The following is a 25,124-nucleotide window of genomic DNA, read 5'->3' as shown; positions in this document are numbered from 1 at the left end:
AACCTGCCTCGGGTCCCTGGGCTCTTCCCTGGCTGCCACCTGCCCACTTCTCACAGATGGTCCTGGTCACCTCCTCATCTGTAGACACAACTCTGTCCCAGTTCTCATATGAGTCCCGACCAGGTCCATCCTTTCCTATCGTGGGAAAAAACCTACACATTGATTACTTTGTACTTCTGGTCGGGGATGTGGTTCCTGAGGTGGGCCTCTGGCTCCTTGAACCAGTCACACAAATATATATTAATGATTAAATCAGTGAATTCGTTTAAAAATATTTATTGAGCACCTACTATGTTTCAGGCACCATATTAAGTACGGGTGACTCCAAGGCAAACAAGACAGACCCAGGACACATAGCCCAGCACAAAAGGCAGCATTAAGCAAGTGACTGCTCTAAAATGTTAGGAAGGTTGTGGAAGGGGATGGTCATGGTGCTGTGGGGGATTTGGGACAGGGGCCTCGTACTCTAGTCTATTAGGGAATGTGGTTGAGGTCTTAGGTAAGAAGAATGATATTTAATCTGGAACCTGAAGGACAGATAGGAGTTTGCCAAATATGGTGGCAGGGCTGGCATATGCAAAGGCCTAGAAGTGAGAGTTTAAATATATTTAAAGAACCGAATAAAGTTCATACACCTAGAACTTAGTGATGGGGGTAGATGTGAGGAGATGCTTGAGAGGCAGGTGGAAGTCAGGTTGGGAGGCGCTTCAAAAAGTGGCAGTAAAGAGTTGGGCCTTTTTTGAATTTGGAAAAACTACATGTATATGTATAACTGAATCATTCTGCTGTGCACCTGAAACTAACACGACATTGTTAATCAACTATACTCCAATATAAAATGAAAAGTTAAAAAAAGTTGGGCCTTTTTTTTTTAGAGGACATGGAAATAAGATGGCTCTTAAGCAGCACTGGTATTTTATAACTTCTTCTTAAGATTAGGATTTAGTCACTACTGTAACAGAGCAGAGCATTCATGCCTGAGCACCAAGTTCTCCACAGTCTCATACCTATGAGCTAAATAACCTCCTGCCACACAAGTAATATTCTTGGTCGGGAATTGAAATTACGGCAGAAGAGCAAAGATCTAACGACATCCCTGACGTCTTTGCCCTTAATTCTGCAATTGCTTCCAGACTCTGATTGCATCGTGTTTGTATGGAAGGTTCTTGCTAGCCTGCCTCTGTTTCTCCTTTAGTCTTGTAATTATCTGCAAAAATGTCTCATTGTTCTGGACTAGTCAACAGACTTACCCACCCAAGTTTCCTTCTAGTTTTTTTTTTTATGGTAAAATAATTATAGATTCATAGGAAGTTGCAAAAATAGTATGTAGAGTCCAATAAACTCTTCACCCAGACTTCTTCAATGGTGACATCTTATATAACAGTGTTACAATATCAAAACCAGGAAATAGATATTAGTACAATCCTATTGACTAAATCACAGGTTTTGTCTGGTTTTCACATGAACTCTGAGTGTATGTATGTATATATGTGTGTGTAGCTCTAGGCATTTGGGTCCCATGTACAGATCTATGTAATGAATCTGTAAATATTGAACTGTTCCATCACGATGAAGAACTCTCTCATCTATCCCTTTATAATTGCTCCCCCTGGCAAACATAATTCGTTAGCAGTACTGTTTTTAAGATGTCTCCTTGTTGCTGTGTACTCATTCAACTTGTGTCTAATTGCATAAAATTCTACACAAGCACCAAAATATGCTTATCCTTTCTCTTGGTCACCTTCTAGATTACCTATAATTCTTTGTAAGAACAGATATAAGGGGCTTGTACAGGTATTTCTCTAAGATATATACGCCCAAGGATAGATTTGTCAGGTCAGATGTTTTATGAATTCTTGATTTGACTCCGCACTGCCAGATGGCTCAGAACGCACCCCTTTGACTAGAGCCGAAACACTTGGCCACATCTAGTTGCCTAGGGTGGATGGGAAATGTAGTCTTTACCTTGGCAACCATGCTATCCAGGTCAACTGTTATCATTAGAAGGAGACCAATTAGCAACCACGGCTGGATCTTTTATTCTTACTAGGCTAAGACTTTTAATCAATTGTTGTTTGTTTGTACACTAATATAATCATGATTTTTCTCCTTGCAGCTATTTTGTAATTTTATTGATAGATTATTTTTATGTTGATGTTTCCCTGAATTTGTTGGATGAACACTACTTGATCACGATGTATTTTAAAAAATATAATGTTGGCTTTGTTTGTTAATATTTTATCTAGGATTTTGAAAATCTACATTCATAAGTGAAATGAACTCATACTTTCCTTTTTACATTGTTCTTATTCAGTTTTAGAATCAGGATTATATTAACCTCATAAATTGAACTGGGCAGTTTTCACTCTTTCTCTATTTTCTGAAATTACTTGTGTAAGAGATTAGTGCTCCATGGACATTTCATAAAAGTCACCTGTAAAATGCACTGGAGATATTTTAAAAGGTAGATCTCTGATAATATATCACTTTCTTTAACACCTCATAGTTTATTCCCGTTTTGTGCCTCTTCTTGTGCCAATTTTGCTTTTTATATTTTTCAAGAAATATGGCAAATTTCCTTAGTGTTAAAAATATATTAGTGTATAGCTATTCATAATACTCTTCTATGAATTTTTAAATTTCTGCTGCATCTGTAATTATCCCCTCATTTACATTCTGTATTTTTTTTCTTATTTGAATCTTCAACCCCTCTCTTTTTCCTTAAGTAGTCTCGCCACAGGTCTATCTTATTAGTCTTTCTAAAACACTAGTTTATGATTTTGTTAATACTCTCTAGTTTTGTTGTTGTGATTTGCGATTTCATTGATATCTGTTCCACCTTCATTGTTATTCTTTTCTTTCTGTTTCTTTCCTTATTCTTTTCCCACCTTCCTGAATATTATCCTTTGCTTGTTTTCAACCTGTCTTATATCTTGATAAATGTATTTAAAACTACATATTTGTTTCTCAATACGTACTGCTGTAGATGTAGTCTTCAAATTTTAACACGTAGTACTTTCATTATCATTTGGTTTTATATATTTACTTCTTTGGTGATTTTATTATTAACCCAAGAATGACTTAATTATATGTTTTCTATTTTTCTAGAAATAATGTATTTCCAGAAAAGTAATGTTTTCTAGTAATCTGACATAGATTTCTTTTCACTAATTTTTAACATTTATTTATTTATGTTTATTCTTGGCTGCATTGGGTGTTCGTTGCTGTGCGTGGGCTTTCTCTAGCTGCGGCGAGCAGGGGCTACTCTTTGTTGTGGTGCATGTGTTTCTCATTGAGTTGGCTTTTCTGGTTGCAGAGCATGGGCTCTAGGCACACAGGCTTCAGCGGTTGCGGCACATGGGCTCAGTAGTTGTGGCTCACGGGCTTAGTCACTCCATGGCATGTGGGCTCTTCCCAGACCAATGCTCAAACCCGTGTCCCCTGCATTGGCAGGCAGATTCTTAACCACTGTGCCACCAGTGAAGCACTCTTTTCACTATCTTTTTTAAAAAAATTTTCCAATTTAATTCATTATGATTGAAAAAGGTAATCCGAATAATAGTCATTCTTTAGACTTTCTTGTAATTTCCTTTGTGGCCTAGTATGTGATTAATTTTTTAAACTCTTTTATGTGTGCTCAAAAAGAATATGTACTCTATTGGGTATAGATAAATTGAGCTTTATTGATTGAAATATTCAGATCTTCTACATCACGGCTTATTTTTTCCTCTGTTTAACCTATTCATTTCTGAAGGCTCAGTTTTCTCCTATATAATTTTTTAATGTTAAAACTTCCGACTAAAATTATTAATTTGGCTCTTTCTTATCAAGCTCTATCAGTTGTCATTTTATATTTTTTGAGGTAATATCTCAGGTGCATATGTGTTTGCTCTATTATTGTTTCTACCGACACATGATTTCCTCCCTTGTCCCTGGAATTTTCTTTTGTCAGGTATTAAGACTGCTGTCTCATATTTTTTGCTTGATATCTTTTTATTTTCAGCCTTTCTATATTCTTTTGCTGTAAATGTGTCCTCTGTAAACAATATATTGTTGGATCTTTTAAAATGTCCAATTTGAGATGCTCTGCCTTTTGATTTGTGACTTAATCTATATACATTTATCATAACCACTCCATATTAGGACTTGTTTCTGCCATCTTATTTTGTAGTTTCCATTACTGATATCTTTTTTTTTTTTTTTCTGTTTTAACGTTCTTACTCTTCACTGAGTAGGTGTGATTTTCTTCTGCCGGTTTAAAAGAACATATTTAATTGTTGTTCTTATAGTGGTTGCCCTTACCTTAAGATACATATTTGTTTATTTATTCTTCCTGACTCATTAAATGTATCAATATTTATTTCCTCTCCCTGACAAGGCAGGTAGTTTAACAGGTTGTCTCAGCTATTTGGACTCTGCTTCCCCTGTCCCACACATAATACACACAACAGCGAAAACAACACCCACACATACACACAAAACTGATATAGCCTAGATCAAATTATAGTTCTGGGTTCTTATGAATATAGTTTTCCCTTTGCTTTTTTTCTGTAACCTTCCCCCTTTTTTTTTTTTTTTTTTTACACAACAGTTTTGCTAGGTTATTTGATCACCCTAACTCTACATTCCTCCTCAGCACCTGTTGGATTCATTTTCCTCTTTTTTGAATATTTCTTCCAAGGGTTTTTCAAAATGAGTCTATGCATAGCATAGATTCTGAGGTTTTTTATGTCAGAAAATATCCACAATATTTTCTATTAGATCCTCACATTTCAATGTCAATTTGGCTGAATATAAAATTCTATGTACGACACTTTAAAAATAGTATAGCTTTTTTATCTTCTTGCATCCAGTGTTGCTACTGAGAAGTATAATGTAAATCTGATGCCTGTTTTTTTGTATGTGAGCTTCTTTCTCTCTCTGAAAACATTCCAGAATTTTCTTAGTATTCAGTGATTTTAATTCATAGTAATGTGTCTAATTTGGGGGTTTCTATCTCTAGCCTTCATTTTCTCCACTATGTTTGTTTGTTTTTTTTCTCCTGTGAGATCCCTGTTATCTGAATGTTGGTATTTTTATCCCTCATATTTCTTAGTATTTCTTTTACTTTTTAGAATCTCTTTATATTTTCCCCTGCCTTCTGGGATAAGTCTTCAGGATTATTTTACAGCTCCTTAATTCATTCTTTCACTGTATCTATCTTGCTACTTATCCCAGCTATTATGTCTTTTGCTTCAACTACTATATTTTTCATATTTGATATTTCCACTTGGTTGTTCTTACATCATATTACTAATATCCTCCCTGATCGAGATTCCTGACAAGCCAATGAACCAGCTTGTGCTGCAGGTTCCTTCCTCCAAAATTAACTCTTGGCAAACTACAGAACTACTGAAGGGAAAAGAGCATGGATATGAAAAACTAACATAAAACTGAGGACCCTCTGAGAAGACTGAAGGCTCTTTGTGAGTAGGAGTGTGAGCAATGGGACCCGAGGGGATGGACGTCCACAACCTGGGGTAGAAGAGGGTAAGTCAGCGGAGAGCTTTTAAACCATCCCTGCTCTCTCCTCCCTGCCTGGGCTGCCTCATCACCACAGCAATCCTGGGCAAGAGTCCCATCAGCTTGGTGGTGGCAGAGAGAGTGAGGGGAGCTAATCTGAAGGCAGTGCCAGAAGAAAAAACAAACGCATATACAGTCAGTTCTCATTATTCATAGTGGTTGTGTTCTCTAAAGTAACCACAAACACTGACTCAGCAAATACTGAACTATGCTCCCAGGGGGAATACAGGGTTAGGTTCCTGGAAACCTCTGGTCACACATTTTTATCAACTGATCAATACAGAACCTTGAACCTTGTTTTACGTGTGTTTCTGTTTAAAGACACCTAATTTAGGATACATTGCTGATGCATTAACATTGAACTCACGGCCAACAGTACTATCACTCATTCTTCAATGAAGCTTATCTGACACGTGGGTTTTTTCCACAGGACACATAGAGCCTTCATGACCTTAGGAACACTAGCACTTCAACACTGTTATGGACTAAATTATTTCCACCAAAATTTATATGTTGAAGCCCTAATCCCCAATGTGACCATATTTGGAGATGGAGGAAGAGTAAAGACCGAAATCTCTGTGATCAGGAGGGGTTTAACAACTAGCTGGGTGGTTTTACTGGGAAACCTTGGTTGTCAGTGTCGTTAGGTCTTTTTAGATGAGATTTTTCTTTAGCTGATAAATCTTTCCCAATATCCTGCCTGAAAATATCATGAATACTCTGCCTGATTCCTGCAAGCTGGGTGGGGTAAGAGCTCAGTCCCAACATTCAGTACAGAACTTGTATTTAATCCCTCTGTTTTTAATTGTCTACCATTTTTTTTTCCCTCTGTTCTCTTTGCCTTTGTGGTTTGTGTCTTTTATTTTTGTTAAGTTTAATGTTATTTTTGTTGGGTTTCAGATGGGAGTAAATGCTGACGCATGAGTTAAGCTGCTTAACTAGAAACTCCCCTGCCTTACTTTTACCCCTGCCCTGTTCTCTCCCTGAAGAGAGCTCCCCGCAATCCAGGTTTTGCTTCCCCAGTCCATGTGGCTGGGCTCTGTGGCACCAGTTCATGTGCGACCTCCGGGACTGCTTGACTGTTTGCTAAAATCCATGAAATTGATTGCCCCTCCCAGCATCTGCTGTAAGCACCTTCCGGATGCCAGCCCTGACCAGTGTGTAGATCTCACACCCTATCAGAGGCAGGCTATCAGAAAGACCCGAACTTCCCCTGCCACCCCTTCCCCTGCTCTGTATTGCTGTGAATAAACCACCTTCTTGTGGTTTTCAACCCCCATCTTGGGGAGTGATGTCCAAATGTGTCATCAGGGTGGCCCTGCTTATGGGGCCAGGGAGGTGTCAGCATGCTGGTGGCTCAATCCAGGATTTGTGGGGCTGCCTCACAGGTCTGTTCTTTGCTTTTAATATATCTGGCATTGGATTTTATCAATTTGTCCTATGTGGCCAGATGTTAGGAAACTAACTCAGGTGACTCAAACTCACAGCACACTAAGTCATCTTACAGAGTGCTTATTTATTAATTTAAAACGGGTGGTGTCTCTTTCCAATACTGGACCATTTGTATCCGCCATCCAACGTATTCATTCTCAGGTATCAAGCCAGAAAGAAAGCTCAGAGTTTTCAGATTTCTGCTGTACACCGGGGCATCCCAGTTACATTTACAGACATTATTTCTAGTTAATCCTCACTTTAACCCTGTGAGGTGTTATCCCCATTTTACAGATGAGGAAACCAATGTTCAAAGAGGCTGAGTAAATTATTCAAGCTTTCAAAGCCAGTGAGAGAGAGTCAGAACCTTCTGGCTGCAGTACCTGTGGGCCTCATCCTCCTTTGAACTAGAGGACGACAGAATGAGACACAGAGATGAGATGGTCTCACAAGGTTCATGTCACGGCAGAGTTCAGGGGTCAGGAAGGGCCTCTTTCTTGACCCTCAATCTGAGTCCTGAAAGAAGAGTGTGGACAGGTGAAGAGCCAGGTGAGGGGTTTGGGCAGTGGGGTCAGCACGTGCAATGGTCCTGCAGTGGGGAACGCATGGGTGAGCTTTAGGAAACGTGTGGCTGCAGCCCAGCCAGCCCAGGCGAGCTCACCCTAGAGACTGCAGAAGGAAGACTGAGATGAAACTGCTAGTCTGCAGCTAAGGTCCCCTTGGAGCTAGGCTGACCCAGTTGCTAGGATCAGACTGCTTTTAGGGAGAGCAGGGAGGATATCAAAAAGACCGGAATTTTCCATCTTCATGTGACACTCTAGGGTGTTCCAGTGTCTCAAATGACCTAAATATATCTTCCAACCAGGATGAATTCATTGTAGTGGACGTTACCCGTAGAGGATTCTTTAACTGGACTGTGGCTGCTTCTCTAACAATGCTGTATTATCTATAAAGTCCTCGGGTTTGACAAGTCACTGATGATTAATAATTGGAGGACCAGTATTGGACCATCACACCTGCGGTTCCCCACTTGAAAATCCCTCAGAATTGTTATTGTTAAAAATAACAGAGTCTCGGGCCCCAACCTAAGCTACTGAATCATCGATTTTTTTTTTTTCTCACAAGCTCAGCAAGCTATTCTGCAGCTGGCCTGACCACGTCTCAGAAAGTCCACACTCTGGGACAGGCTCAGTGGGAGATCACACAACCTCAGCAGGGGTGACTGCAGCACAAATCTTGAGTGAGGCCTGTGTTTTCTGCCTCACGGTGGAGATTCCAGCAGGCCAGGGAGTGTATCTTCCGTATGTAGATGCCACGGATGTTCACTTCCCTTCCTTTCATCAAGACTGTACTCACCCATTGAGGCAACTGGCCAGTGAAATTTTCAGTAAAGTGGTACGGGCAACGCTGAGAAGTGGTCAACGTCCTCAGGAGGCTTGTTAACCATGCATTTCATTGCTTCTAAAATGCACTTTTTATTCACATTTTAACACCTCAGGAATGGGGTTGGGCCTAAAATTCATTGTATCTTAGCATTTGTTAACAGTGTGATTGAGAGTGTTTTTTTTCTTTCTCGTGGTATGTAAATAATGGTGCCAGTTAAAAATCAATGGTATCTTCAAATTGATGAAACATAGTAGTTGAAAAATGAATAACATATTTATATAAACAGGTAGTTGGCATGAGCTTCCTCTTGCTGTTCCCTCTACATGGGTAATTCTGCACCTCTGCTTCACCAGTTCTATTCATCTATTACAACTCAGTTCAAATGCCACCTCCTCCAGGAAGCCTTCTGTGTCACCCCAGTCCAAGCACTCAATCCAGATTCCAAGTCCTTCCTCTGGGCTCCTGTATTGGCCTCTGACCTATACTTATCACACTGTTACATTTATCCTGTAATTAGTCTACTCCTCCCCCAACTAGACAGTGAGTGCCTTGAGAGCAAAGATTCCATGTACACCTCTGTTTTCCTAGTACCTAGCACAGAGCTTGGTATGTAGTAGAAGTTCAATAAATGTTTGTTGAATGAGTAAATGATGAAGGATTGAATAGTTAGAGGCAATACGTGTTCTGTATGATATATAATGCCACAAGATTTCAGGAGAAAAGCACAGCGCGGGCTGGTAAGGCCAGGGAGGGCTTCAGGAAGGGAATGGGGTAGGAGCCATTCTGGCAGGATGGCTGATGGAATAGCGCAGGACTGCAATGAGGAAGGAGAAAGGGGGCAGTGCTAAGACCTTCATTTCTCTTCCTAGGTTGATCTTGTGATGACTGTTACTTGACTGGATTTCATGTTTGAATTTCAGGAAGCTATGGGCTTCCATTCATCATTATTCTTAATAATTAACTCTGGGAGCTAAAACAATGGATGTTCAGGTTCAGAGAAAAGAACAGTTCAACCCTCCGTGAGCTCTCACAGGAAGTCCTGAATGTACATAGACTTTGTGGTTTAGACCTCAGAGCTTCCTGCCCGAGCCTGACAAGGCTTAGCAAGTCTAAGAAGCTGGGAGAAGGTGGGCGGATGGGACCACAAACAACATGGTACCAACATTTCAAAGCAGGTGTCTTCTCACCACCTATTGTTTTAGAACCTTAACTGTAAACTGTTTTTTTTTTTTCTCCCACTTCCCTCAAAGTACAGCTAGCATGACTGCTAGCTGGGGGTGGGGCCTGAACTTTTAATAATGGTCCCTTAAGACTTGGGATTTGCTCCAGCCAAGTTGTCTCTTAGCCTGCCCTTCTACATGTTGTCTGCTAGGCTCATGGCACCTTCAGTATTCATGGATTCCCCTCTTTTCAAGGATGGTTCTACAGATCGTGGTGACCATGTCTGAAGAGTCAAGGAAGTGAAACGCAAAATGAGGTTATGTTTTCTGGTGTCTCTTGTTGAAGTGTGTGCACAGAGATTTCAATTCATTGTATAAATCTACCAATAGGCTGTGGGTCCAGCTTTGCAGCTGAGACCTGGGGAGTGGATTCTGGTTGTTCTGGTGGGGATTAAGGTGGCCCAGTTGAAGTGGGATGGCCAATTTGGTCCTGCCGTCACACCCCACCCACTAGCCTCTTTCTCATTCAGCAGCTCGATGCTGGGCTCCTTTCTACAGCGAGTAGATGCTGGGGTCAAATTCAAGGCATTTGTTTCACTTGTACTCGCGATATGGTAAGCAAGTGTCCACCCTAAGAAAACCAAGGGTCTCTCAAGCAGGAAGCTGCTTGTAGCGAGACATGGCCACAGCGACTGCTTGACATCTGACACCGGCACGTGCTCTGACAGGGAGGGTACGAGAGCTCTAGGATTCTGCGCTCCATCACCCATCATCCTAATGTGTGCACTTTTATTGTTTTTCCCTTCCTGCTGAGGTGGAGATCTGTGAGGAGGCCAGAGACTCCAGACGTCAGACCACATGGCTGAGTTGGAAGGTACAGACATGGCTGTGGCTCCTGGGCTGGGGAGGAGATCATGGTCTGCTTGTAGAGCACACTTGATGGAAGTGTGGGCATGCACACCTGGAGTGGAGAAATTCCACAGCGCCTTTTATGGGAAAGGACGGTTTTTAATCTCTTTTAATTAGAGGAAGAGGACAGCTGCGTCAGGAGACAGTTACGAGTTTTCTTCGACCTCACAGGGAGGTTTCGTTTGAACTCGAGGCTTGGGGAGGGGAGGGCCTTTTTGCAGGTGAACTTGTTTGCCCGGGGTAGGAGGAGGCCTCTTCTTCTGCTGGTGCTGGACACGGGGGCCAGGAGGCCTGGGACGATGAGCGGGTGCTTGGGGACGATGACCAGGTATTGGAGGCGTTTGGGACATGGCTGGATCTTGAGGAGTTGAGCCTGGAATTTGGTGGGGCTTCCAGCCCCTTTCCTCAGGGGTCAGTCTCTTCCCTCTTATCTCCATCTCTTCATCTGCAACAATAAAAACCTCGGAAGAGTTTTTCTTGGCAAGATACAATCAAGATCAATATAACTATTTATTGAGTGCCCCTCCTGTGTACAAGATGTCACGCTAGCTGCCCTGGGGGATACGATGAGGAAGCAGAAGCCACCTCTACCCTCTAGAGATTCCAGGCCTTGGGGGGGTAGGGGAGACAGAAATGCCCACCAGGAAAATAGAGGGAGAGCCCAGGGCTTTAGAGACCAGTGGGGGATGGTTTTGTGCCTGGGTCTCCAGGGAGCAGAGAGGGCACTCAGACCCCAGCCCTGCCTCTGAGTCATCCCAGGGATCATGCCCTAGAGCACCTCAGGGTTACGGCCCTTGTAATAGGATCTGAGTAGTCAGAGAGGACATTAGTCACTCCCTGCCTTTGGATGGGTCTCTCAGTTAGATCTGCCTTCCCCCCAGTTCTGCTGTCATTCACCCACACTGCTTTGAGTGGCCTGGACGTTCCCTGAACCAGCTCCTCGCTTATGAGCATAACTTTTTCATTCTAGGTGAGTTGTCAGACTGGCCTGATTCAAGGAAGAAACACTCACAGCCCTAACCCCTCCCCTTGGAACAGTGAATTGGAAAGGGGATATAAACATCCAGTTTTAGAACCAGTGAGTCCCTGATGTCCTGAAATTTTACCTGTATTCCTAGGAGCTTGGTCTTGAACCCACCTTGGCCACACCCTCAGGAGAAAACAAGGTGTTTCTTCACAGAAATTGTGTTTCGAAGCTTATCTTTCTACCCACATAGATATATGTGGCTCATTCAACATATGTCCACACAGCTTTATACCCGGTCAGCCTCAGGTGGTGGATTCCAATGAGGCCAGCCTGGATGGAGCTTCTCAAAGCTCCCACATGGTTATCACTGAGAATTTGTTTTTCAAAACTCAAGCTAACCACAAAATGGAACAAACTGTAACTGCCGGTTACAGCCCTGACATTCTGAAACTACCCATCTCCATTATTTTCTTTCCAGACTCTAAGTGCCAGACCCATGAGTTGTTTCCACGGGGATTTCACCCAGGCCTGTGGTGGGACAGAAGAGAGGGAGCTTACCATTTCTCCTACTCCTCTGTTTTTTCCTCTTGCTAATGTAGAAAACGAGTAGTGCCACGAAGACAAGGAAGACGGTGCCTCCTCCGCAAATGCCGATGATGAGATAGATATCCAGACCTTTCTCTGCAAGAGGAACAGACGTGGGATGGATGGGAGCGTCCTGGGAAGAGGGGCCATTTCGTTGTTCTGGCCAAGGACTCGAGGACTCCTGCCTCCTCTCTTTCAGATAAAAGAGCTTGGTGGGACTTTTCAACCTCAGGGAAGCCAAGCTCATGGAGGCTGTGAACTGGGTCAATACCTGAGCGGGTGCAGGGTCCAGAATAAGCCCTCTCAGAACGTTCCTTGGAGAACTGCTCTCCTGAACCACAAATGCCTGATTCTTCACGTACCAAGCACTGTCCCCTATCAAGGAGAATGTCACAGAAGTTTAGATCTGAGAAAGAGTTTAGAGAAAATCTAGGGTGATCTCTAGTTTCACAGACAAGGCCCAGAGAGGGAGGATGAGTTGCCTGAGGCCACACAGTATCCATTCCTGAGTGGTTCCTTTAAGCAGCCCCTCGTCTCCATGTTTCTGCACTGTTTTTCCAGCTTCATCTCCGGCTGCCCTCCCACATCATGATTTTTTCTCACCCTCTTGACCAGAAAGTTTCTAAAGACAGGATACATGTTTCACGTGTCCAACCCAGTTCTCTGACCTCAGAGGCAGCACCCCGTCCCAGATTTTCCCTGGCCTGTGAGAGAAACTCAGACACACGGTGAGTTAGCAGCAGCAGTGGACTTGATCTTCAGCTCACAGATCTTCAGCTGCTGTCATGCAATGAGGATAACAACGACTGTGTTAAGAGAAATGGGTTTGAGAGCAGGCTTTTCTAGGCAAGAGCTGTGTGACATTTGGCAAGTTACTCCACCTCTCTGAGCCTGTTCCTGTCTTTAAAAAATGGAGATAAGGAACTTATATCACAGGTGGCTGCTGGAAGTCAATCAGATAATGGATGTGAAAGTGCTTTGTAAACTGTAAAACTACACACAAAGATCAGGGTCTGCTCTGACTACAGTTCCGTGCACCGGTGCTTCTGGGAGCTATTTCCCGGGAGGGATGCTGGGCCATCTGCCCTTTTGTGAGTCAACAGCAGTCACAGAGGCAGCAGCTGGGGCCAGGGTTCAGGGGACTCGTACATCTGGAGAACAAATGGAGTTCTGCCCAACATCACAAGGAAACCCTTCTCTAGCCAAACATTCCTGGGAAGATACTGTTGTTCATGAAGCCCAGGATGGGCCCCAGGAGCAAGTCAGAGGCTCAGAAACGAAACTAAATAGGTTTCCAGACTGCGGTGGGTTGTTAATCCTTGCTTTCTTTCCTAAGTCTCCCTCTGACCCACTCTTTGCCTGCCAGTTACACAGCCTCTCTATGCTCTGCGGATGAAGCGGCTTCCGTTGGAAAAGCAGGCATAATCCTAACCTGCTGTGAAACTGGACCGGGAAAGTTGGGGGGTCCTTTAGGCCCTGCCTGCTTGGAGGAAGGGCCAGGGCTATTGGAGTCCACCTTGGGCTGAGCCAAGGACTTCCCAGGGTCTGACCTGGGTGCCGGGGGGCATGGGCCTAGGACCAGTTGGGGAGCAGGGACTAAACCATGCAGCCACTAGCTTGTCTTCTCAGAGTCCTCAGGCAGGGCAAGCACGCCCCTATCTGGGCACACTTGGGAATGTTGGAGCGCCTTACACAGTCTGTTCACAGATTCGTCCAGCACAGCCTCTGGGGGCTTTCTGCGGGGAATGCTCCAGTGTGTCTCAGAGGCAGCTGTGGCTCTGTCATTGAAAGCTATGTCCTCACAGTCACTAAATCCAGACACACTCCTTCCTGCACTCCCTCTTGGAGATAATGTGCCCACGAGTTTATGTGGTGGAGTCCTTCTTGTGTGTCCAAACCTGCTCCTTCCTCCTACTATTTCGGTTTTAAGTACATGCTCATCTTTTCTGAGCCAAGTGGTTAATCTTGTCATTGCTCCACTCTGCCTTGGCCTTTTAGGATGAAACATCCAGGTCCATTTTAGGGTTTTCAAGAGCAGCCCTGTCCTCCCCAGTCTCCCCCTAGGTATTCCTCCCATCTCTCTAGTGGCCCCTTCCCAGACTGGCTCCCACTCTGTACCACAGAGTAAGGGACAGGAATGCTCCGGTCTTCCAACCTCATCGTCCCCCAAAGCCCTTCTTCCCTCGCTCCATCCCTCATGCACACACATTTTTATACTGGTGGGATCTAGTTAAAATAAGCGTGGAGTAGGGCTGCCAGATAAAACACCGGATGCCCAGTTAAATTTGAAATAAACAACGAATAGTTTTTAGTATAAGTATGTCCCACGCAACACTTGGAGCACATTTATACTGTCTCTTTTTATTTGCTAAATCTGGCAGCTCTAATCAAGAGCCTCCTAAAAGGGGATTAAGAGCTTGTGAAGTCGAGGAGGGGCGACTTCACTCACTGTGCCTTAGTGATGGGGGGCACGGAGGGACGGCTGGTGGGCAGACATAGACCTCACAGGAGGTGAAGGGACGCTGGTCTGAGCGTGTGACTGGCAGACTCTAGCATGGTCCCCGCTGAGCCCTGCCTCCTGGTATTCCCGCTGGTGTGAGACCCTTTCTGATTAAATGTGGGCTGGACTTACTGACAGGCTCCTAATGAATAGAATACCGCAGCAGTGATGCACCATCTATCACTCCTGAGATCAAGTACAAAAAGTCCACGGCTTGGGCTTCCCTGGTGGCGCAGTGGTTGAGAGTCTGCCTGCCGATGCAGGGGACACGGGTTCGTGCCCCGGTCCGCGAAGATCCCACGTGCCGCGGAGCGGCTGGGCCCGTGAGCCATGGCCGCTGGGCCTGCGCGTTCGGAGCGTGTGCTCCGCAGCGGGAGAGGCCACAACAGTGAGAAGCCCGCGTACCGCAAAAAAAAAAAAAGGTTGCTCTGGGGGAAGTAGCTGCCATATTGTAAGGCAGCCCAATGCCGCCCCCGTGAGTGAACTTGGACATGGACGCTCCCCCAGTAGTGCTTGCACCTGACTGACATGACTGCAGCCCCTGCCTGTGTCTTTTTTTTTTTTTTTTTTTTTTTTTTTTTGCGGTACGCGGGCCTCTCACTGTTGTGGCCTCTCCTGTTGCGGAGCACAGGCTCCGGACGCGCAGGCTCAGCGGCCATGGCTCACGGGCCCAGCCGCTCCGCGGCACGTGGGATCCTCGAGGATGGGGGCACGAACCCGTGTCCCCTGCATTGGCAGGCGGACGCTCAACCACTGCACCACCAGGAAAGGCCCCTGCCTGTGTCTTGATTACAGCTTCATGAAAGACTCTGAGCCAGAAACATCCAGTTAAGTCACTCCCAGATTCATGTCCCACAGAAACTGTGAGATAATAACTGCTTGTGTTTTAAGCCACTAAATGTGGGGTTGTTTGTTATGCAGCAACTGATAACTAATTCAAAATGTATATTAAAATGTCTCACTTCTGATTTCACACCAGCTCAGGGCTGCTTCCTAGGGTCACTGGCCAGCCATACTCACTATAGAAACTCAGGGCCTCTGGCCAAATAACTATCTTTTGTGCTCAGTTTCCTGTCGGGGGGTTGACTAGACAGCAGTGGAGACATAATCCCAGAGTAGCAGATGAGTAGACTCTTGGGGATCACAGGGCTCATCTTCTTTGTGGACCAGGAGGCTGAAGCCCGGAAAGGGGAAGGAACTCTGTCCAGGTCGTCCCTATATATTTGGACAGACCCAAACTAGAAGCCAAGACTCCTGGCTCCCAGAGCAGGCCACCTTTCAAAAATTACTTCTAGGGCTTCCCTGGTGGTGCAATGGTTGAGAGTCCGCCTGCCGATGCAGGGGACACGTGTTCGTGCCCCAGTCCGGGAAGATCCCACGTGCCGCGGAGCAACTGGGCCCATGCACCACAACTACTGAGCCTGTGCTGTAGAGCCCACGAGCCACAACTGCTGAAGCCCTCGCACCTAGAACCCAGGTTCCACAACAAGAGAAGCCACCGCAGTGAGAAGCCCACGCACCACAACAAAGAGTAGCCCCTGCTCGCCGCAACTAGAGAAAGCCCACACACAGCAGCGAAGACCCAACACAGCCAAAAATAAATAAATTTATTAAAAAAAATTACTTCTAGGGGTCACATGAGGCTGGTGGTCCAGGGAAGAGCTTAGACTCTTGAAGTTTCAGAACTTTCTGGTGCTGGGCTGTCTGCTCTGAGGCAGTGAGAGCATTGCCCACCTGTGTTCATGGTCCTCCCTGGCCTCGAGCTCTTCTTCCCCCCAAGCCTCTAACTCCCCGGGTTTCTACAGCCCTTCTGCACCTGCCCCTGATAGGAGGTGCCAGCCATCTCCCCTCCAGAAAGGAATCTTTTTTGCTCCCTTCTCCATTATTGCCCTAGGAGCCACAATCATGGTCACTGACTAGCTGAGGGATCGTGGGCCAGTCAGCTTGCCTCTCTGGGAAGTGGCGGTCTGTGTGAGATCACCGTCACAGCTCCTTTTATCTCTTCAACTCGGCAATTCTTCCTCCTAGCAGAGAATCTTTTTCATTGCCTGAGGTTATACCATGCTCTCTGAGAAGATTCCCAAGATGGGCAACCATAGAGCACTACCTCCTCTCTCCTCTAGGACTTCCCTTGAAGATTTCCGGGGAAAAGGGGATATGTTTTCAGTCCTCACCCTGAGCCGAGCATGCCTCCTAGCCCAAGCACCCAGGCCCTGGAGCGGTCCTCTGCTGTGGGCCTCAAAGGCCGTGTTTGTGAAGTGAACTTGGGGTGTCTGACCAGTGCCCACCACGCACCTGAACAGCTGATGGTCACCGTGCTCGTTTGGGCACCGACATTGTTACTCGCCACGCAGTTGAATGATTCAGTCCGTTTGCTCTTCAACTTGTATGTGATGACCTTCTGATGACTTTCTTTGATACGGGTCTCATTTATAAACAGTTTTAATTGAGGGTCACTTCCTTTTGCTACCTCGCAGATCAGGGTTCTGTTGGTACAACTCCAGGAAATTACAGGTTTTGAGACCATCTCTGGAAAGAAAAGAAAGATTCAATTCATATTAGGCCATTTACTGATTGTAAAAGACGTACCTATTTATAGAGGGGAAATTGAGTTAGTTTGGGACCAGAAAAAATTTCAAGGACCCCTAGCAATTTTCAAAAATCATTTCTATTTCATTTTATTTATACAGCACATTCACAACAAATTTATTTCTGATATTTACAGATACATTATATCAGTAAAAGATACATCATATCACAGGCTTATGTGCTGTTTTAGACCTTAAAATGTTTTCACATATAGGATATCCTTTCATCCCAACAGAGAGGCACATGTTTTTCTTCTTGTTTACAGATGAAGCACCCAAGGCTCTGAGAGGTTAAATGGACAGTCCAAGGGCACCCACTAATAAATGGCAAATCAGGAGAGGAGCTCACCCTTCCAAATCCAAGTTCAGTAGTACGGGTAAGAGGTTTACCACACCCCGCTCCCCATATGCTCAGGAGCCTGTGAGGGATAGCGGGGTGGGGGCAATGCTTTAAGAGCAGCTGGGAACTTGTCCCTGGAGGACTGGTACATGTGTAGCCTGGGGCCTTGGTCACAAATGAAGCAGCAGGTCCTGGGAGCAGGGGGTCAGGTGTGCAGTTCAAGGTCTGGAGGGAGAGAACGCCTTCGGCGTCCCAGAGCTGCTGGACCTCACCACTGGACCTCACTGGACCTCATCCACAAGAGAAGGATAAGAAAGACATTCCCCACCTATCACAGCAGGGATGACATGTGACAAAGCCCTGGCACACTGACAGGTACTGACAATACTGGTGGTAGTTGTTGTAATCGTAATCATACACGCCCTGCCTCTCCTTTCCTGACATGATAACATTCGAAGGCTGCGTCATGAAAGAAAAAGCCCTGGCCTTGGTGTCAGTTGGGCCGGGTCCAAATCCTACTCCACCACTTGCGAGCCGTGTGACCAACTTCTGCCCTTTTTCTCATCCTTCCCTCTCTTTCCTCAGACTTGCCACTTTCCTCTCTCAGCATCCTTCCATTCTTTATGCAGATGGATAGCTTTTTTTTTTTTTTTTCTGATTTCCTCCCTCCCAGACAATAATATCTTCCCCATGAACTTTCTCACCAAATTTCATTTCCGTCCCAAAATATAGGCAGGCAGAAATTAAGGGTTTTCTTTTTCCCATCCCGGGATTCGGTGTGACCCAGAATGAAGAGGATGGAAAAACATCACCATATACAAGAAGACAGGGTCAGTGCATACCCTAGGGGTTGAGTCAAGGAGTTTGCTTGTGTTTTCAAAATGGAAATACTCTTTTTTTATTTATAACAGTAAATCACATCACTGCAAAAATGGATAAAATACCAAAAAAGTTTCAAGAAGATTAAAAACCACTTGCAATTCTACTACCCAGAGTCAATAATTATTAATGTTTCGCTGCATCCCTTTAACAAATGTTTTCTATGCCATGCATACCACATATAAATAGTGTTCTAGAAACTAAAACTGGATCATAGATTTTTTTAGTCTGCTTGTTTTCCTTTAATGATCTATTATGAAATCCTTTTAGGAACACCAATAAATATACACTTTCATCATCTTTTTAAATGATCTATTCTTGATTTAATTAATAAGTTCCTAACTGCTGGGGACTTTAAGATCCTTTCCAGTATTTCACTGATATGAACCACCCAGAGATGAGGAGCCACTCGAAGTCATATCTTTACATACATCCTCTCTGTAAGATACTTTCCTACAAGAGGCATGGTTGGATCCTGTGGGGCACGTCTCACAGATGAGGCTCTTTGATTCCAGGTTGCTAGGACAAACTCCTTCTCCACTAACATCTGCTTTTGAGGGGCCTTCCACTGGTTCCTCAGCTGGCAGCAGCAGCCCCCTCCTTAAGGAGCTGTGGGTACCAAGGTTGGAGACTGAGAAGCATGGAGGAACTAAGAGATGGGGAGAGCACGAGCACTGAGGAGTCAGGTATAGTGTTCCAGGTGCCCAAGGCACCTATGCTTAGTTGTCTCCCTGAAGCCTTGTCCCACGGAATAGCCGATAGTTATTATTATGAAAATCAGACTCAGAGCAGACAGAGAATTTGTCCAGGGTCATGTGGCAGGAAATGGTGCCTGGACCCACAAATTGACACGCTGTGTGACATTCACACACACACACACACACACACAAACACAATGAGATGGCTGCTGTGTCATGGAAAGATCTGTGTCTTTTGGCAAAGGAGTGAAGGTTTATTTTTGAGGTCATGAAAGCATTCTAAAATTGATTGTGGTCATGGTTGTACAACTCTGTAAATATACTACAAGCCATGGAATCATGGCTGAATTTTATAGTATGTGAATTATACCACAATAAAGCTGTTTGGGGGTTGGGTGGGGGAATGTCACCATTCTTGCTAAAACTAGCCTTGGGTTTGGATCGTGACTTTGCTCCTGTCAAGCCACTTCCGTTTCCTTATAGATAGTAAGGGGATAATAACAGCTACCTCTCAGGATTGGTGGGAACCTTAAATAAGATCCTGTAGCAAAGCACGTGACATCTCACTGGTAACCATTACTACCACTGCAGTACCAAAGGAAACATGAATGTGAAGCTCAAGTTCAAAACAGGACGCTCAAGCCCATGCTGGCGGAGTCACGACATCTGTGGTTCCCAGAGCCCACAAGCAGAAGTCCCTTCTGGCTCCATTCTGTCTCGCCCCATTTCTGGAATGTACTCTCCGTCCTGGTGCAGGTCCAGGTATGGAAAGTTGTCATTTGCAGAGGAGCTGACAATGTCTGTGACTGTTGGAGGGGGGCTGCTACCAGTTCCGAGCGCTCAAGAACAGGGCTGGATGGTGACTCTAGGTAGGAGGAGGGGGCCCGTCCTATGGCAGCGTTTCCTGTGCAAAGCACGGAAATGCTTATTTGCTCACTGAATCTCTGGCTGTGCTCACGCTGGGGTTCCTGTCTTCCTCTCCAAGCTAAGTACAGCTTCCTCTTCTCACTTTTATCCACACCCAGCCAAGTGACCCCTGGACTTATGACTTCATTTTCACTTCCATTCTATTGTACTTTCTCTTCCCTGTCTCCCAAACTCAAGCCACTTTGCTCATCCTTTCTCCACACATGACGCCCGACGTCATCGTTCTTTAGGCATTTTATAGGCACCCTTTAGTCTAGGCCACTAGTTATCAGCTTTGGCTGCTCATTAAAATCACCTGGGGAGTTTAGCACCTACGATGCCCAGGCCCTGCACCAAGAAACGCTGATTAAATTGGTCTGGGATGGGACTCAGCACTGGTAACTTTAATAGCACCTCAGCTGATTCCAATGTGAAACCTGAATTGAGTGTCACCCACCAGCCCTTCCCTACTTCACTTGGAGTAAAGCAGCAGCTTCCTAGCTAGGCTTCAAGCTTCCATCTTCAATAGCTACTACTACCCTCCCAGTACACGCAGAGACATACAAAGCCACACCTTGTGTATTTTCTACAGATATCAGCAACAATCATCTTCCACCTTTGATCATGCCGATGTTGAGCTGATTAGAAACAAGGGCTGTTCATCCTTAAATTCACCATTTCCAGCCCTTTTCTGCCTTACAATTACTCCTTCAGGACATCCTGGCTTGAAATTGTCTCTCTGGATGGAAGACCCACTGCCCTCCAGTCAGCCTCCCCTTCCCAGTCTCGTACCTAGCTTGCCCTTCAGCATCCACCTGGAACGGCCACCGTTTTCTTCTGCCCACCTGTTCCCCTCTTCGTGATTAACGCAGGATCTTAATCCGGATCCTTCACTCAACCCTGCATCCCCACAGCCTCTGAAGAGAGAGTTTGAGGTATGTAGACTTGAGGGTCTATTAGCTGTGGATTCCATCTCTCTCACAGGACTGGAGTCTGCACCGAGGTAGGAGGGATGCATTCGATTTCCTTTAGGGCCCCCCCAAGGCCAAGGTCAGGGCTGGGGACATTTCATAAATGCTATTCCTCAACTTGCTAAATAGCGCCCATACTGAGATGGAGGAATTTAGGGGACAGAGACTTACCTTGAACCTTCAAATCAAATGCTTTCTCCAATATGTTTTTTCCATTCAAATCATATACAGATACTGTGTAGACGTCGCTATCATTTCTCTTCAGAGCTTTAATTTTCAGAGTTCCATTTTTTAACATCACATACGTGTCCGTTATCTGGTAAGGTGGCTTGTGTTGTTTTAATTGTGCAATCTTGATTTTGTTTTTGTCCCATCGTGTATCTGCTACCCTATCATTCATTTGAAAACCAGGAATGTCCAGGTTGATGTCATGATCCAGGCAACCCCAGATGACTTCAGTATTTTCAGAGACCTCACCTACAAAAAGCAAGAAAGTTACTGAGGTAGCTCACTGCCGAGGAAAGCTGGGCTGTGACCTCTCTGACGCTTGCACTCACTTCAGGGTTGCCAAAGAAGCTTCTAATGGTGACAGTGGAGACCCACGCACCAACTTACCTTTGGTGGAAACAGTGAAAATCAGAAGGAAGCTGGTTAAGATTTTACATGTGAGGCTCATCTTTGGCGTTAGTTTCCTTCTTGTGATTCTGAGCTCTTCTTTAAAAAGGAACTGAAATAACACCAGTGGAATCCACCCCATGAGAGCTTAACCACGTGCCTCTCCTTTTTGCTTCTTTACAGTGACATAGAAAACAGACACACACACATGCGCGCGCGCACACACATACAAAACCTGGCTGATGTGCTCCTTTGCCAAAGCAGGTGTATTTATGAGTGTGTGTCTTCTTATAACATTTTAATCCTCACAACAACCTTGAGTGGGTTTTATTATTCCCGTCGAAGAGAAAAGGAACTAAGAGGCTAAATAAATCACACAGGATCCCCCTTTAGTTAACAAGGAGCCAAATTCAACCATACGGCCCATCTTCTATCTGTTCTGCTGTAATGTCCCTAACAGGACCACATAGAAATATAGGTAAATGTTTGTAAGCGAATAGCTAGCAGAATACAATCATTTATTCCATGATTACAAATACTGGAAAATGTATACATACTAAACAATTATGAAAGTGGATTTTTTCTCTTTCTCAAAAGGCATTTTTTTTTTTTTTTTTTATTTTTTATTTTTCCCGGTACGCGAGCCTCTCACTGCTGTGGCCTCTCCCGCCGCGGAGCACAGGCTCCGGACGCGCAGGCCCAGCGGCCATGGCCCACGGGCCCAGCCGCTCCACGGCACGTGGGATCCTCCCGGACCGGGGCGCGAACCCGTGTCCCCTGCATCAGCAGGCGGACCCCCAACCACTGCGCCACCAGGGAAGCCCCTCAAAAGGCATTTTAAATGTTCTAAGACTGTTTATGTGATAAAAAGAAACAAATACAAATTGAGTCTCAGCTGTAAGTGCTTGAAATCCCCATATCTTATGTTTAGCATACATTTTATAGCTATATTGAAATTCACAGATAGGTAAATAAAAAATTGTTCCAAAACAAACAAAAATGCATTGAGACTATGAAATGCTATTAAACAATCAGAACAAATCATCCAAGAAACATTTAAGATGGTTAACACTGTAGATGGTTAAGGAAAGGAAGAGATAAGGAGAAAAAAGAGAAGTGCTAGAGGACAGGAGAAAGACAGAGGAGAGAAACGTGTGAGACAGGGAGAGAAACAGAGATGCACTGATGGACACAACCAGAAAAAGAGGCACAGAGAGACCCAGCTATAGAGAGAGGAGCACCCAGTTACAGATTTCCAGTGTAAAATTCTAGCCTTATGATTCTTTAGGATAGAGTGAGCAAAAATCTTAAAAATTGTGCTTGTTTTCTGTTTCAACTTTAGGTGCAACTGTGGATGTCCTGTCTCAGAAAGTTGCCCAGGAAATGAAAGTAAGTCAAAACAATGGGTCTCAACCACTGGGCAAAAGGAAGCCTGAATAGGATATTTACCTCACGATTGTGTGGCAAATCCCTAATTCACATAATCCACAAAAATAGAACGCAGTTGGATTACATTTTTAAATGTTAAAAGTATAACACAGTGCTACAGAAAAACAGTATGGAAGGATATTTTCATGCCTTTGAGTATGGAAGGCCTACCTACATATACTATAGGTTCCAAAAGTATTAATAAAGAAAAGATGGACACAGCTATGTAAAAATGTAATACTGAAGTATAGGCAAAGAGACGATGAACAAAATGAAAAGAATGACAGAAAAATTTGCCATATATATGAAAAATTATTAATATCCAAAGTATATAAATTATTCCTATCCATCAAAAAGACAAATGAAATTCAGTTCTTAAAATGAGCAAAGGATATAAATGCGCAGTTTATAGAAGAAAAACTTCATAGAAAAAAAATGTCAATAAATGTATGAGAAGCCATCTAATGTTACATATATATATATTATAGCCATAAAACACCATTTTCACAATCAGATCGACAAAGTTAGAAAAGATAGTGATTTACATTATTGGCACGAATGTAGGGAGAAACAGGCACCTTCATAGAATATTAGAGAGAGTGTATAAAGCCATACCTCCCATGGGGTGGAATTTGGAAAATTTCATTAAACTTTAAAATATATATATTTTTTACCAGTAATTTTAACGTGAGAAATCTATCCTTCACAAATACTTGCATAAACGTGCAAAAATCCTGTTCAAGATGTTTGTTACAGTGTTTTTTTGTAATAAAAATTTTCAAACAACTAAAATTATGGTATATTCACACTATGAAATATTGAATAACAGTTAAAATAGAATGAAGTAGCCCTAAAAGTAAGAATCTATTCTATTATATCATTATTATATTATATTATATCACATGTAATAGTGTATGCATAGGAAAAAGTCTGTAAGGACTCATGCCAAACTTTTAACAGTGTTTCCCCTCTCAGGACTAAAATTTGGAAGCGGAAGAAAGGAAACTTTTACTTTTTACTTTATCAACTTCTGTGAAGTGAGAAATTTTGATAATGAATACATTAATTTTGTAATAAAAAGTTTTTTTGATAGAGGGTGCTTAAGACACATGTTTTCTCAAAAGTATGTGCAGATCCTAGAAGCAATTATCATCTAGCTTCCTTGCTTGTAAGTGGCTAACTCACTGGCCAGCTGCCAACGCCAGCCTCTGAAGGTCTGGTCCAGACGATGTGGTGACCGCCATGGTGTTACCTGTTTCAGCTTTCCTGATAGTTTTCCTAGGCTCTCATGGAGCAAGTGGAGAGCAACTTTCTGTTCTTTTTAAAACGTTAATCCTGCTCCTCTCACATCTTTCTTAATTCTGAATGACGAATGAGCTGGACTTCAAAGGGCAGAAACTGAAAAAGAAAGGGATCGATAAATCTATGTAAAATTTAAAAATTTTGTACATAAAAAGCCCTAAAAACCATTAAAAGACAAAGTACTAAAGGGGGCAAATTATTTGCAAGATATATAACAAAGTTTAATATCCTTAAAATTGAATTTTTTATGTAAATGTAGAAAGAAAGTGTAGAAAAAACACCTTGATATTAAATTTGGTTAAAGTTGTCAAAGGGACAATTCACAAAAAAAGAAATACAACTGAATAAGCCTATGAAAATGCAGTCAATTTATTAATAAAGCAATGTAAATTTTAACATAGATGCATTTTTCATCTTTTTTTAAAAAAATAAACTATACAGTATTAATGATAGTAAAAACAGAAATTCTTGAATATGGACAGTAGAAATGCAAACAAGTGTAGAGTTTCTGGTGGACAGTTTGTCAGTGTGAATCAGAAGCGTCAAGAATATTCATATTTTGACCTAGCAAGTCCACAAGAATGATTTTATCTTAAGGAAATAATGAAAGACTTACAAGACTTGGCTGAAAGTTTATATCTTGTAGCATTTTTTCTAAGTCAAAATTGCAGATGATTTAAATTTTTTTTTTTTTTTGTGCGGTACACGGGCCTCTCACTGCTGTGGCCTCTCCCGTTGCGGAGCACAGGCTCCGGACGCGCAGGCTCAGCGTCCATGGCTCACGCGCCCAGCCGCTCCGCGGCATGTGGGATCCTCCCGGACCGGGGCACGAACCCGCGTCCCCTAGCATCGGCAGGCGGACTCTCAACCACTGCGCCACCAGGGAAGCCCCCCAGA

The 25,124-nt window shown here is 43.8% G+C and overlaps 1 protein-coding gene across 2 annotated transcripts; it reads right to left on the bottom strand.

Annotated features, from left to right (window-relative positions):
* Nucleotides 1-10,527: 10,527 nt before the first annotated feature.
* Nucleotides 10,528-21,591, bottom strand: CD2 (CD2 molecule). 2 transcript variants are annotated; one of them, XM_060007030.1, is made up of 6 exons: nt 21,498-21,591; nt 21,054-21,359; nt 16,796-17,029; nt 12,272-12,375; nt 11,974-12,096; nt 10,740-10,893 (listed from the first exon to the last, which is right to left on the bottom strand). In XM_060007030.1, exons 1-6 carry the CDS (start codon nt 21,556-21,558, stop codon nt 10,876-10,878), a joined length of 846 nt encoding a protein of 281 aa, XP_059863013.1. In that variant the 5' UTR covers nt 21,559-21,591; the 3' UTR covers nt 10,740-10,875. The 2 variants fall into 2 exon arrangements, with proteins under 2 accessions (XP_059863008.1, XP_059863013.1); XM_060007025.1 differs by lacking the exon at nt 12,272-12,375 and having other exon boundaries at nt 10,528-10,893.
* Nucleotides 21,592-25,124: the final 3,533 nt, after the last annotated feature.

This window comes from Delphinus delphis, chromosome 1 (genome assembly GCF_949987515.2).
Source record: "Delphinus delphis chromosome 1, mDelDel1.2, whole genome shotgun sequence".
Lineage (NCBI taxonomy): Eukaryota > Metazoa > Chordata > Mammalia > Artiodactyla > Delphinidae > Delphinus > Delphinus delphis.
The sequence above is the reverse complement of the archived record's forward strand: the minus strand, read 5'-3'. Positions and strand labels throughout refer to the sequence as shown.

Bases quoted from the DNA above. Each gene is read 5' to 3' on its own strand.
- CD2 (XM_060007025.1), bottom strand. From the start codon at position 21,558: ATGAGCCTCACATGTAAAATCTTAACCAGCTTCCTTCTGATTTTCACT. The intron at 21,360-21,497 runs GTAAGTTGGTGC...TGCTTTTTGTAG, and splicing joins TTTCACTGTTTCCACCAAAG to GTGAGGTCTCTGAAAATACT. The intron at 12,097-16,795 runs GTGCGTGGTGGG...TTCCTCTTGCAG, and splicing joins GGTGACCATCAGCTGTTCAG to AGAAAGGTCTGGATATCTAT.